At 42.6% G+C, this 14,393-nt stretch overlaps 1 protein-coding gene across 6 annotated transcripts in view; it reads left to right on the top strand.

Moving 5' to 3' along the window:
* The window catches only part of LRRIQ1 (leucine rich repeats and IQ motif containing 1), a 239,590-nt gene extending 229,411 nt beyond the window's left edge, over positions 1-10,179 (top strand). For 3 of the 6 annotated variants that reach the window (XM_008256853.4, XM_051845709.2, XM_051845708.2), the window contains exons 27-28: positions 7,246-7,328; positions 9,887-10,179. In XM_008256853.4, the coding sequence (XP_008255075.2) occupies positions 7,246-7,328; positions 9,887-9,997 (194 nt within the window). In that variant the 3' untranslated portion in view covers positions 9,998-10,179. Of the gene's footprint in view, positions 1-4,239; positions 4,350-7,245; positions 7,329-9,886 lie in introns of all 6 variants that reach the window. The other 3 variants (XR_007919512.2, XR_516764.4, XM_008256858.4) reach the window with 3 other exon arrangements.
* Positions 10,180-14,393: the final 4,214 nt, after the last annotated feature.

Raw genomic sequence — 14,393 nt, forward strand, 5'->3', positions numbered from 1 at the left:
ATGTGGACATCTCACACTGCAGGTTAAACCACTGCACTACAACGCTTATCCCAGGTAGTTTCTATGACGATATTAACATAAGTGAACCAGTTCAATTAATAATAACATTCCCCTTCTGTTTTACTACTGTATTTACCATTACTGAGAGTCTGCATAGTTTCACCACATTATAGGAGGTGTTGTATGTACATTTACATCCCAGGAATAGAGCTGAGAAACTATGTCAAGTGTGTGGTTTCCTTATGGAGGTCTGATAAATCTGTCAATGGTAACCAGATGAAACAATGGTAAAGCTTTCTAAAAAATAAATTTGGCCTTGAAGTTACTTCAGAGTGACTTTTTCCATCAAAGACAGTGATACAAATGTGCTATGATCCTCATAGAATTGGTTTAGATCTGCACTGTACAATATAAATATAATGTTACATACATAATTTAAAATTTTCTAGTAGCCACATTACAAATATAAAAGGAACTTAACTAAATCAGTTTAATAATATATTTCCTTTAATATATCCAACATAGATATAATCTTTTGGTATCCAAAGGGATTTGTCCCAGGGCCTCCACATATAGCAAAATCTGAATGCTCAGCCGGCGCCTCGGCTCACTAGGCTAATCCTCCGCCTTGCGGCGCCGGCACACCAGGTTCTAGTCCTGGTCTGGGCACCGGATTCTGTCCCGGTTGCCCCTCTTCCAGGCCAGCTCTCTGCTGTGGCCAGGGAGTGCAGTGGAGGATGGCCCAAGTGCTTGGGCCCTGCACCCTATGGGAGACCAGGAGAAGTACCTGGCTCCTGCCATCGGATCAGCGCGGTGCACCGGCCACAGCAGCCATTGGAGGGTGAACCAATGGCAAAAGGAAGACCTTTCTCTCTGTCTCTCTCTCACTGTCCACTCTGCCTGTCAAAAAAAAAAAAAAAATCTGAATGCTCAAGTCCCTTAAGTTGGTCCTCCAAATCTGCGTGTTCTTCATCCACAAATACTGAAGGCCAATTGCGTTTCTTTTATGAAAAAGGATTACAAAGACATTGCCTTTCAGAGAAAACCTTGCCCATATTAGTCCCTAAAGTGGTATGTTTTGGAGAAATTTTGAAAATTAAAAAACAAGATGATTTTAGGTTACTGAGATCTATAAATGTATACTATTGACAAATACCTAGTACTCTATATTCCGAATCAAATAAATAAGTGATAACTTCACCACTTTAAGCCTTGGAATGGATTTGAAGTTGTATTCTTAAGTTACTAGATTCAAGATTTCTCTACAAAAGTTCATATATCAACAGATAATTACCAGGAGACATAGTTAGGGGAGTCTGTTTCTCATCTCTCTGCATCATTCAGATTTGGTCTAACCATAGATTTTTCTGTGAACTTCAAAATGAAACCAATGTTTGGAATAATTTAACATGATTCATAGAACAAAGTAAGAAACCTACAGCAATTTGGTTCTGCTAAGTACATTTTTTGGTATGAGGCATATGGAGAAAAGTAAAGAGTATGACATTCGTAGCTTGTCCTGTGTTCTAATCCTCATTCTAATAAGTCACCTTGAACAAGTGACACACCCTGAGCCTATTTGCTTACTATTAAATTAGGATTATCGTATTTAACTTATAGGGTGCTATGAGTACAAGTGATAAAGTAAATGAGAAGCGAAGCCACAGGGCTAGTATCTTGGGTATGTATCATAAACACCCAATAAATCATGACGATGCAGTCAACCTTTCCAGACCAGTCTTCCAAAATTAAACCGAAATTTCTCTAAGTAGATTAAACTTGGATCAATTATGCATACCTTATTTAGGAAGTATTTCCATGAAATGATGGGAAAATATTTTTAAAAGATTGAGAACTGACTTCTCTAGATTTGCCTTGAAATGGCAGTGGAATTTCATGCATCTTGAGCATCCTCCACTGAAAGCGTGTGGAATACTTTGGAAATGTAAACAGTGTACATTTCTAATGGTATGTTCACTTACTTTCTCCCATTGGCAAGTAAAACATATATTTCTAGAAAATAGGTGGAAGTGTCAGCATCGGAGAAATGCTCTATACTCTTGAGACAGACCATAAAGTATGTCTACTACCAGAGTCCCCAAGCAGATTCTACAAGAGGGTTCGCATTATCTACTTGTCATCCTTCTTCCTCCATAGGGAAATAGCAACTGGTTATTTCCAGAGACAAAGAAAGGGCTGTCTATCCCTGGGTTCTTCTTTCTTTTTTTAAGATTTATTTTATTTATCTGAAAGATAGTTACAGACAGAGGTAGAGACAGAGAAGTCTTCCATCGCTGATTCACTCCCCAGATGGCCACATCGTCCAGAGCTGAGCTGATCCGAAGTCAGGAGCCAGGAGTTTCTTCTGGGTCTCTCGTGTGGGTGCAGGGGCCCAAGGACTTGGGTCATCATCTACTGCTATCCCAGGCCATAGCAGAGAGCTGGATCAGAAGAGGAGCAGCTGGGACTAGAACTGGCACCCATATGGGGTGCTGGCACTTCAGGCCATGGCTTTACCCACTGCGCCATAGCGCTGGCCCCGGGGTTCTTCTTTTTGAACTGTTTAAAATTTATAGTAGGGCACAGTGATGAAACCACCATGTCAGATTCCTGTGTCCTATTTGGGAATACATTGATTCATGTCACTGCTCCACTTCCAATTCTAGTTTCCTGCTAATTTACTTCCTGGGAGGCAGCATATCATGGCCCAAATAGTTGGGTCCCTGCCACCCACGTAAGAGAGTCGGATTGAGTTCCAGCCTCCTGAATTGGTTTGGCCCAGCCCTGACTTGGGCATGAGTGTAAACCAGCAGATGGAAGCTCGCTCTCTGTCAGTTTCCCTGCCTTTCAATTTAAAAAAAAAAAAAAAAAAAGATTTATCTATTTATTTGAAAGGCAGAGATGTGGAGAGAGAAACAGAGAGAGAGAAAACTCTTCCATCTGCTGGTTCACTCCCCACATGGCTGCAACAGCAATGACTGAGCCAGGCAGAAGCCAGGAGCCAAGAGCTTCTTCTGAGTCTCTAACGTGGGTATAGGGGCCCAAGGACTTGGTCCTTCTTCTGCTGCCTTCTCACGTGCACTAGCAGGAAGCTCTACTGGAAGTGGAGCAGCCGAGACTCAAACCGGCTCTCATATGAGATAACAGCACCACAAGGCAGAGGCTTAACCTTTTACACCACAGCGCCAGCTGCTTTTCAAATAAATTAAAAGTTTTTTAAAAATTAAATTTAGTTATCTTTTATATTAAGAACAAAAACTTTAACTTCATGTTTTAAAGTATCAACCTAGATTCAATAAGCAACATTATAAGGACTTTTTAATATCCTCAGAGGAACAAAAAGTGTTAAGGGTGGGAAGTATTAGATTCAAATGAGAATTGACAGCTACAGAATGTTCTCATATTATTTAACTGATCGTTAAAGATGAGTTCATATCAAGGACATCATTTAGTCAAAAGATAGAGCTTAATAGGATTAAAAACTTGCTATGTGAAAGTTTTCAAAAATAGGAAGACAGATATTCTTAGATCATTTTATGATCAATAAATATTCAGATAGTTTTCAAATAAAAAGAAACATGATTGGGGGAAATATCAATTCAATTTGAATATGAAATGATAAGTTATCCACACTAAAATTCCTACTTAGTAAGCACATTGGTTTATTAATAATAGGTGAGAGAAAATTTGAGTGGCCTACAGAGGTGTTAGCCTACAGAGGTATTATCAGTGTCTGTTGGGAGCTGTCCTGATGCCCCTAACATCTGAGTGAAGCTTCTTCCAAGTGTAGACATAGGCGGGCCGTTGTAAATGGTTTCCTCACAGGGATATGATATCCACAGTGATTTCCTGAACACACAATGAGTTCTTCTACCCCAGGAGATGAATTCTGTGAGGCGGTCAGGAGCAGTACGATGAGTCCTCTAAGTCTAATGATGGCTGGGGAAAACTAGAATTTCTAATATTACTTATTTGAATCATATTAGAGTCAAAGACTGGAAGACTTCTGTCTTAGCCTGGGATGCCATTACAGAATTCAGTAAACTAAGTGGCTTAAGCAGCAGGCTGATGTCTGATAGTCTGGAGTCTTAGCTAGGTCCCTCTTATGTACAGAAGTTCATCTTCTTACATCTTCCTGCTGTGTCCTCACACATGGCATACAGGATGATCTGGGGTCTCTTTTTCAAAATATTTATTTATTTATTTATTCATTCATTCATTCATTCATTCATTTGACAGGCAGAGCTACAGAGAAAGTATGGAGGCTGGAGGGGAATCTTCTATCCAAATGACCTCTTCAGCCAGATCTGGGCCAGCTGATGCCAGGAGCCAGTAACTCCACATAGGTGGTGAGGCCCTTAGGTCACTTTTTTTTTTTTTTCCTTCCCAGATCCATTAACAGGAAGCATGATTGGAGGTGGAGCAGCTGGGACTCAAACCAGCACTCTGATAGGGGATTCTGGAGTGCAAGCAGCAGCTTAACCCACTGTGCCAGCATCACAACACTGGCCCCGGATCTAGTATTTCTTCATCCCATTTTAAGGATCCCACCCTGATTACCAAATTAATGCTAATGACTCCACACAGCACCCCTCTCCTGTTTCCAAATATCATCACAGTGGGGCTTAGAATTTCAATGTATGAATTCAAGAGGGGACGCACTCAGTTGATAGCTGTGTACTAGAGACCACGTAGGTTAATTGAAAAGCATTGTATGTCCAATATATAACCAGTATAGTCTGTCTCAGTAAATACATGGTTTCACAATGAGACTCTTTTAATAGGAGATGAGACCTTAAAAAGTTAACTCTATTTATTTAGATTGTACAGTTATTGGCAGAGCTAGAAGTAGGACCCCTGTTTCCTGAATCATGAAAATCTTAGAAAATTTATGTTAAAGGTAATATTTATGTTTATAGTCTAACTGAATAATAGTTTAAGACAAGCACAACTGTACCTGTTGACCTAGCATCCTCTGGATATTTGTTTCTCGTATGTGATCTTTTCTCTTTATTTCTTTCTCTTAATCAGAATTACATATTTCACTTTCTTAATTTAAATACTTCAATTTTGTTTCTGTTTTTAAAATTTATTTTCACTTTACCATCAAGTGCTATCATTTTATTTTTCCTATATCCACAATCTTTATTAAATTTTTCCACATTGTGAATCTTAACAATAAATACAGAGTGCTTATTTTATAGTCAGGCACTATCCTAAGTGCTTCTGATATGCTCACTACATTTAATTGTACCCTTGAGATAGGGACTGTTCCTAGCCCCCATTTCACAGAAGATGGTACTGAATCATAGAATAGTTACAGCTCTCCCAGTATATGGTGAAGCTGCACTTAAACCCAGTGAGTCTGAATTTCCTCTATATATCATTATGCTTTTGAGGTTATAGTTGAAATTGTTATCCATAAATATGCATTATAATAAAAGTTGTCTGTCATGAGTTAGCCAAAGTTGTTGTCAAAAGGAAACCCAGAAAGTCATCTATATAATAAAAGTACAAACAGGCCAGACTAATACAATTATTTAACAGAAGACACTCACTTTCTAAGTGTACTCTTTAATTTTGTCTCAAGGCAAGATAAAATAAACTCTTTTTTCTCCTTAAAGAAAATTAATCTTAATTTAAAAAATAATAGTCTTGTGGTTTTCTTGTGAAAGAAACCAGAGATGTAAGCTATTGTCAGCATTAAGGACATAGTTTGGAATCTTAGATTTGAAAGACTTGAGTGAAATAGATTTTCCTCTGTAGCTTCTCTTGTCCAGTTGTATGCAACCTTGAGAATAAGCTGACTCTATAGGAAAATTTTATGGGTAGAAAGCTTGACTTTTACATTAAAAACTTTTCTGACTCAAGACAATCCATATACTTCCATTTTATTGGGGCTCATCTAAATGTAACATTCATTCTCGTGTCAGCTAAAAATCACAAACTCCTTTAACTCCTCCCCATAAGACTTAGTTCCCATATTGGTTTTTGACTCAGCCACTGTACAACATAGAAACTGAAAATGAATTTTTTCTCTATAAAAATAGCTTCTCAAGCACTTCTAAATTCTCTAGATTTCTGCAAAACAGTGTATAGTGCAGATCTGCTTCCTTTCTGTTAATGTGATGTAAGCTAAATTTGTTTTGCCTTCCTTGGCAACTAAGTCATACTGTAGAGTTAAAATATACTCATATTTTCACTGTTGGCACACATAAATTTTGTTTCCCCTATCTTATATTTTTAGCCTTAATTTGCAACTTTGTCTCCATTAATTTAATTCCATCTTCTACCTTCTCCAAAAATACTTACCTCTAAAATTCTAGAATTTTAATTAACCTTCCCAAGAAATCATGATTTGTAAAATTTAGAAGGTTAAAATTTGTTTTTATTTTTTTAGAATATTCAGTTGAATAAATGTCCATCTTTAATGGCTAATACCTGAAGGGAATTTTTAAAATTAGCTTACAGGATTCCACAGTATTCATGTCCAGAAGTAGAGTTGCTTACTGTGTTGTGCAGACACCTTTGTGTCTTAGACAGTTTGCATCAACTGTGACCCAGCAGTTAGACACCCAGAGAAGTTTACACACCTTAAATGAGACATTGCCCAGATTTCTTAAAAAACAAAAAAGTGACTTTAATAAAGTTTCTTTCCTTAATTCATTTTGCCAACATTTACATTTCTTTTTAAACTCTAAAACAGTATTCAGTTCTATTAACATTAGAAAGAATGCAAGATTAAAGAGCATTTCTACTCAAAACAGAATAATATGTTTACTTAGATTTCACTTAATTCAATTCAATTATTGAGCAATTCCTGATGTGGTGAAAGAATGACAGTATGTCTCTCCAAAAGTAGCACATATGAATCAAATACAGTGTAAAACAAAGAATTTCAAGAACATTAATCAGAAATACACTTTATTGGAATTATTTGGATTCCCTGCAAATAACTTTATTAAAGAGATGTTCCCCAAAACAAGTTTCGTATAAAATTGTAGTTCTTAAGAACTTAGTCCATTTCAATATTTTCTACTAGTCTGTTACTATTTGAAACCTCACAAAGAATCAGAAACAAATGAATTGTCTAAAAACACTTTTTCCTTTTCTTGTTTGTAACTTAAAAAAAAACTTGTTAAGTAAAATAGAAATGATTTAATTATTTATTGTATTTCAACTTTGATAAATTGTGCAGTCATAATAGCATTTGTGAAGGTAGGAAGGTGTTTAATTGTCCTATAGCTTTAATAGCAAGCGTTGATTTGGAGGCATCACGTTGGGAACTGAAGATGTCTTCGGATGCTGTGGACGCCACACTGCTGCAGGTAGGGCATCAGTTCTGTTTCATAGAAAGAACATAAGAAATTCAGTGAAGATCAATTTAATTTTTTTAACTGTAGAAAACAAGTTTTTAAAAAGAGGCTGAACCATCGCCTGGCATTTAGCGTAGCCGCTAGGACAATCTCGCAGCCAGACTGAAACCTGGCATCTGCTCTCGGGAGAGAATGGATCATTCACTGTTAGGCACAGGTAGTGGAGGTGCAGGCTACTTACGCACACGCAAACACAAACACGCACACACGCACAGCACTGTCCGGGAGACTTCCTTGCCTCTAAGTCTACAGCAATGCGCGACACGGATTAATCCTGATTGCCAACCGTGAAACAAAAGGGCCACTGTCTTTACCAAGGGACCGTTAGGTGATCTGTTTGCCAATATCAATATTTGGATGGAAAGCTTAAAATATGTTGTTTCTCCAAGAGTTAGACTTTAAAGGGAGAAAGCACCACTGATGAAATATTAGCAGTAAATCGGTTAACCACTAACTTCGTTCTGTATTCGTCAACGCTCTTTGAAGTTTGCATTAGAAGCGAAACCTCATTCTCTTTGCTCAGAATAGAGACGCCCCATAGATGCATCCTTAACCGTAGTCCCTTCTGAGTATAGGTGACTTTGCCCTACTGCGCGGAGATCAACTCTGGCAGCCCTGGACCTCCAGCTCTCGCCCCAAACGCACAGGACAGGCCGTCCGGTGGGGCTCCGGCTCCCCGGGGCGGGTAGCGGGGAGGGTGGTCCTTCTCCCGAGGTACGCACCAGGTGGCGGCCCACCCTGCAAGGCGGCGCACCGCCTAGCCTCCGGAAGTGTTCTCTTCGCACGGGATGTCCTAGAGGCCTCGCCCGAAAGGACTGGCAAAACGTCGACTGCTCCCTCGCCGTAGGGCTCAGGCTCTGGAATGCGGGTCCCTGCGGGCAGGGGCGCCGCTTGCAAACCCCAGGTCCAGCATCCAGAGGAGGGGCGTCCCACGACTTCACTTTCTTTCCACGAGCCACAGAGAGCTTTTTGTTCCGAAACTCTGCTGGGCACACTTTGCAAGTGAAAAACACGCTTATCAAAAATCACATCAAGAATCCAGGGAGCAGGACAGTATGGAAGGGAAAAGTGAGTGAACATTAATCTTTACCTTTCTCTGAAGTTCTCTAATTGAAACAAAAGCATCTCTCTCTCTCTCTCTCTCTCTCTCTCTCTCCTGAATTGTCGATGTAGTAAATTTTGTGAGTTTCTTCGTTCTGTTGAATTTATAAGGCATCACGGTAAGCAGGTTTAGCTGGAGTGCAGATAGTTGTCATGCCTAAAATGATATGCCTTCCAAGCTCACCGACTTAACTCTCAACCCCTGTCCCCCTGTATTGAGGTAGAAGGTTTTGTGGGAGAGGGAGGAACACATTGGGTGGGGAGTTTCTCAGAGAATCTACTTCTCTCTATTTGGACCTGCCTTGGTTTTGTCCACTGGCCAAACCCTGGAAGGGTTTGTTGAATGACCATGGACTTTACACCTACACTGTATAATTCCAGTCCAAAGGAGAACCATCTGTCTTTTTGACTCAGTATCTATGCTGAGATTTTCTTTAAGAAAATCTTTCCCGGAAACATGAAAGCTGAAGGTGTGAATATGCACTCACAGTATCTTGAAAATAAACAACTCTGGCTTTAGAATCAGCAGGGGGAGAGGGGAAGTACATTTAAAACATATTGAATAGAAGCCTAAACATTTCAGTTACCAAATACAATAGTGTAAAGTGTGCTTTAGGTAAAAAATTATTAATTTGTTGGTGAAAGTTGATGCATTAATTAAATAAGTTCAGAATAATTATTCACCATTCGAAGACATATGCATTATGCATGAAATCTATCTTTAACAGTTTTTTATTAAATTCATAACTTCCTGGAATCACGACACCAATCATAGAGAGGAATAAGGGTGACAAAATTATCCCGATGCCTAATTATGATTTGTTAATATTTTCAATAAAATACCTTTTCTATAGTAATTGTAAATAATGTCTATTAATATAAACAATTACATAGGCTAGATAAGTCAAAATATTTGCATGTGGGGCAAACAGTGGTCTTAGATTTTTACATTTGAATTGGATCCTTTAGATAGGAGAACAGAAGTCAAATCCATTAGGCTCTTTTTAAAGAAAAAGGCAACTATGTGAAAACTATTACTGAAACAAGTTGAAATTCAAAACATAGCTCTTTGAAACAAATCAGAGTTTTTGGAAGATCAAATGTTTACTATCATGATTGAAATCAAGTTAAATTTAATCCATTATGTTTGAGAAGCATTGTACCTTGAAAACTTACTGGATAGACTAACATTCAGGTAATTGTCTTTAAAAGAGAGTAGCTTAAAGATATGTGACAATGTTAGATGTTAGTGAGTAGGCGGGTTTCCTGGAGTAGGTGATGACGACTTGGAACATATATTTTAAAGGAAAGCCTAAATATCTCTCTGTGTGTATGTATTTCTGTTTTGATGAAAACCTCTTGAGCTGTTTCACTGCAAAAATATATTTCTATATGTGTTTTGTCTGCAGAGCTGTGGGAAGGCTGACGATGAAGCCGCGGAAGCAACGCAGCAGCAGCGCACACACAAGCACGAGGCCACCTGGCTTCTTGCCATGATACATGACATTCAATTATTTTAGTACTTTTTCATGAGAGTTTTGCTCCACCAGCTCCTCCTTCCCTCCCCAGATCATAGCTTTTCTACATTTGGCATAGCTCTCCTGATTCAGCACGCATTTTTCCTAGCTTCACTTATAAGCCTCAAACTCTAACTGCAAAAATAAAGTGCTAAGAGTAAAATTGTTGGAATCCCATCTTGACAATTCCTGCTATTATTATACAAGTGTGACATTTCTCTCAATAAGTTGAGAAAGAAAGGAACTAGAGTGGTCTACACATTGCTTCTACTGCTGCTTTGATGTATGCACACAGAAATATTTTTCATTTCCCAAAATATATTCACACTAGGGGAGAAGGCATTAAAAGCATCTTTTAGTCTGAAAGAATTTTTTTCTAATGTAAAATGAGTCAGTCTCAGGCTGCCTTAGACTGACAATCCCTTATCAGAACTTTACTTCCTAACAAAACATGATCTTTTGGGAGGAGAGTGTCACATAGTGAACCTTTCAAATAGCTTTAGTTTATTCAGTTACTTTCATTCTAGACCCTAAAGCGAACTATATAAAACTTTTTTAAGCATCCAAAGCATTGTATTGGGGGTAAGGGAGCGGCCACCTGACAACAAACTGGTTGAAAAAATAATTTTAGATGTAACTTGAAATGAGGCATCAGAGCCATCCTCACAAAATAGCCTTCCCACCCTGTTGGCATCCAGTGGTGCCAGAGGAATGATCCAGCTCAGGCCAACACATTTCAATTACCAAAGCAGACTTGAACCTGTAAGAGGTCTGGCTAAGCCTCCTCCTGGTGCTTTCATATTCCTGACTCCCTCAGCAGGCACCATACTTCATCCCCATCAAAGAGAAGTGAAAAAGCGTCAATGGCTTCACAGCTTCCAGATTTCTGGAAGTGTGGAAATCCAAGGATGCTGGAAATTTGGTTGAGCTTTAAAAGAACCCCTGCCTCTCCTATCCCAACTCTCATCCCAGCCACAGCACCACCTTCTGCAAGCGTTGATGCCCTTCAGAAAAGTTCAGATGTGAAGGAGGCAAAGTGAGAAAGGAGGCATCACAGCCTATTTCAGATAGATTTAGACTGACATGAACGAAGGGGTGCTGTATTTTGGATTTAGACACTTGAGTATAGAAAGAGTTGAGCAGTCCTCAGAATAGGAAGACAAAGAAGGAATTGGGAGCCTGGGACAAGGAGCTGTGCCTGCAGGGATATAATCCCAAGTAGAACCTTTTGAAATAAACTGGATCTTTCTTTGTCCGCTGATAGCTCCTTAGAACATTTGCCCTGTGGCCTGGGCCAAGTGGACAGGTTCAAATCCGGGAGGGTTGGGATGGAAGAATGAGAGAAAGAGGCAGGTTTGAAAAGCCTGCTGAGGCGGTAGGGTCTGCACTGGATCTTGGGAGGGTAGCTGAAAGAGTTTATCAAAGTGCTATGGTTGATTTCCAAGAAGGTTATCCACAAAACATCAAGCAGAAAAAAGCCCATTTACATCTCAGAGAATTTGAGATAGTCTCTAGTTTGATTTCTTCTGCCTTCTTATGTCTTCCAGCACTTAGTTACTATTACTTTAATTACGATTATTTTCAATTTGGTATTATGCGCCAATGTGTGTTATTGCCATAAACTCCATCTCAACCTCTCAATATCCATTTAATGCAGCTTTTGGCAACTGAAGAGCCAGCTTCTTGCCAAAAAACTGCAGATTAAGCATTCGTTATGGGAGTTTGCCATTAGCTGTTCCCTCTGTTATGGGCACATGTGGTTACATGTCACAAAACACACGGGATTCCGTGCAATTCGGGAGGCTCCGGGCCATTGCGTCGGTGACACCTTGCACCCCATCCCTCCAACCTCTGCCATCAAAAGTGGGTTCCGGTAATGGAAACCGGTTTACTACGCTGTTGTTCTCGGCTTCCCTTTAGGATTCTCCATGAGTTGGACTTCTATTGGTAAACAAGTACTGTAGCGCTTGCATCATATGTCTTTCATTTAAAAGACACCGAATGTTTCTCAGAGAATTTAGGGCTGTTAAGACGCATATTTATAAACAAGCTTACAGGGCTCGACAGCGCATCTAAGTTTATTACTAGGACTTGTTTGTATCTTTCCTCAAGTCAACAATAGGCGCTGTTTTTTGCTATGAGGTTTCGAAAATCCTATGAAACGTCCATTTCTTTTATCCCACCCACCACCACCCCCAGCCGCATTTATTAGAGAAAATAAAACTTGCACGATAATACCTGAAAGAAAGCAGGTACAGAGAGGGGATAGGAGAATCGGAAATCACCGACCCACCAAGAGTGAGTGGCTGGGGCGACACTCATTGTTCCCACGAGAGCGTCTCAAGAACTCAAAGTGCCCAGGAAGCGCGCAGAGCTGCTACTCCTCAAGCGAGGTCCGGATGCCACAAGGGAAACCTCTGGAGTGCATTTCCTTGGCTTCCCCCGCCCTGCTGCGCCATCCCAGCCCGGCCTCGCTTTGCGGAAGATGCCTGGCGAGGAGTCCCCGCTCCCCCACGCACCCTAGCTCGCTCCAGGAGCGCAGTCTCCCAGTGCTTTTCTTAGACCTCGCCCCCCACCCCACCCCATTCTCCCACCATGGAGATTTAACGATGCGTGCACAGTGTTGGCTGTCCTGCTCCAGACGTAACAAGGATGCACCCGAAGCTATCTCAGGAATGGTGTCAGTCTGAGTGCGCGCTCAAGGCCACGCCGAGCGCGGCGCCGCAGGGACACCTCGCCTGTCCGTCCCTGCGAGTGGGCTGTGTGTTGGTGGGGAGGCGGGGTACGGCCTCGGGTGCACCCCGGGCCGCGCTCCTGAGTCTGCGGCTGCCCGCCCGTCCTCTCGGGTTCTACTTGGTCGGTTCTGGATGTTCAGGGTCAGCCCCACCTTTAGGACAGTGCCGAGAGGCAGGTCCAGGGTGCGCCGTGATGTTTTCCTCTGGGGCTGTGGCCTGGTTGGGCCTGGAAGTAGGTCTCACTAGCGAGGCACCCCTCAGCCAAGACTCCAGAGAGGGTGGAAATTTCCGGACCCACCCGATACCAGCGAAAGGTGGACTTGGCCTCGCCATCCTGAGAGTCGGGGCCGAGCGGCGTGCCGCTGCGTAATTGCCAGGCTGGCCTGAGGGAACTGCATGGGCGCCTCTCGGGCCTGTGGCGAGAAAGGCTGTGTCACCACCCAGGAGCAGAGGCCTTCCTGGTCCATAGCTTCTGCAAGTTTTTCACCAAATTGACCACCTTAGAGGGCCTACTCCGAAAGACTGCCTTTTCGTGCCCAAGGCACCGAACGCGTTTCCCCAGACGGCGGCAGCTCTCCTCGGAAGCTGGAATCGGGCCCAAAGCCACACAGAGAGGCTTTCAATCCTGCAGCGCTGTCCCGGCCGCCCTCCCACCCCCTTGGGCGGGAATGGAGGCCCCGGCCCTGCCGGTGCCTGCGACGCGGCCGCACCCTTGCGTCCAGATTCGCGGGCGCGCGCGTCTCTCGCTTCCGCACTTGCTTTGCAGAGTAACCGCATTGCGACTCTTTAAAAAGCAAAAAACATAAGACTTTAAAAATTACACTCAAAGCCTTCCTCCTCCCCATAGACCCCCATTGTGCCATCATCTTTCCTCTGGCCTAGATCAAGGGAAGCACTTGTCTCTACCGGCTTTTTAAAAATTATTTGAGTTTAAATGGAGAAATTGCGGAACAAGAGAAGGGGTGGCGAGGAGGGTGGGGAAATAGCTTGGTACTGGGATAGTCCAAGCTCTTCAGTGTCTCTACTTGGGCTTTCCTCTCGTCCCTATCACCGGCACGTCCACACGCCGCCCACTCCAGACCAGAAGGGAAGGCCACGGCCTCACGGTGCGCCCAAGCCCGGGGGACACGCAGCTCCCGTGGGGTAGAAGCAGCAGAAGCGGCCCTTCTGGCACGCCCGTCCCAGTTAAGCGCTCCCAAAGCACCCGGCTCCTCGTGCTTCGGCTCAGCGTGGGTCTCCCACGTCAATGACTTACGGACGAGCTAAAAGCCCTTTGGAGCACTTTTTCAAGTTCTCAGGATACCTCTACATCTCGGGGAGTCAATGGCTGGCGTGGGGGTGGGGTGGGGCTAGAGGTGGCCAGGAAGGGGGCCCAGGAGCACGCAGAGCGCGGGGAGTGGAGGGTTAACTGCTTAGCGATCTCACCGAGGTCTTCCGAAATGCCAGTCCACTGTCGCGGCTACAAGGATTCTGGGTGTCGGGGCCTCGTCCCTGCTGGCATTTGTCTGAAATGGAGCTGCCTGTCTTCTCTAACCTAGGCCCGGTACGCGCCCGGCCCGGGGTGAGTGGGGAGGGCTGGGGTTGGGGGCGGGTGGGGGCGGAGGGGGACCCGGGGTGGAGTTAGTCGCCTGCCTATTTTCATATTCATTAGAACTGGGAGGTTG

Source organism: Oryctolagus cuniculus, chromosome 11 (assembly GCF_964237555.1).
Source record: "Oryctolagus cuniculus chromosome 11, mOryCun1.1, whole genome shotgun sequence".
Taxonomy (NCBI): Eukaryota; Metazoa; Chordata; class Mammalia; order Lagomorpha; family Leporidae; genus Oryctolagus; species Oryctolagus cuniculus.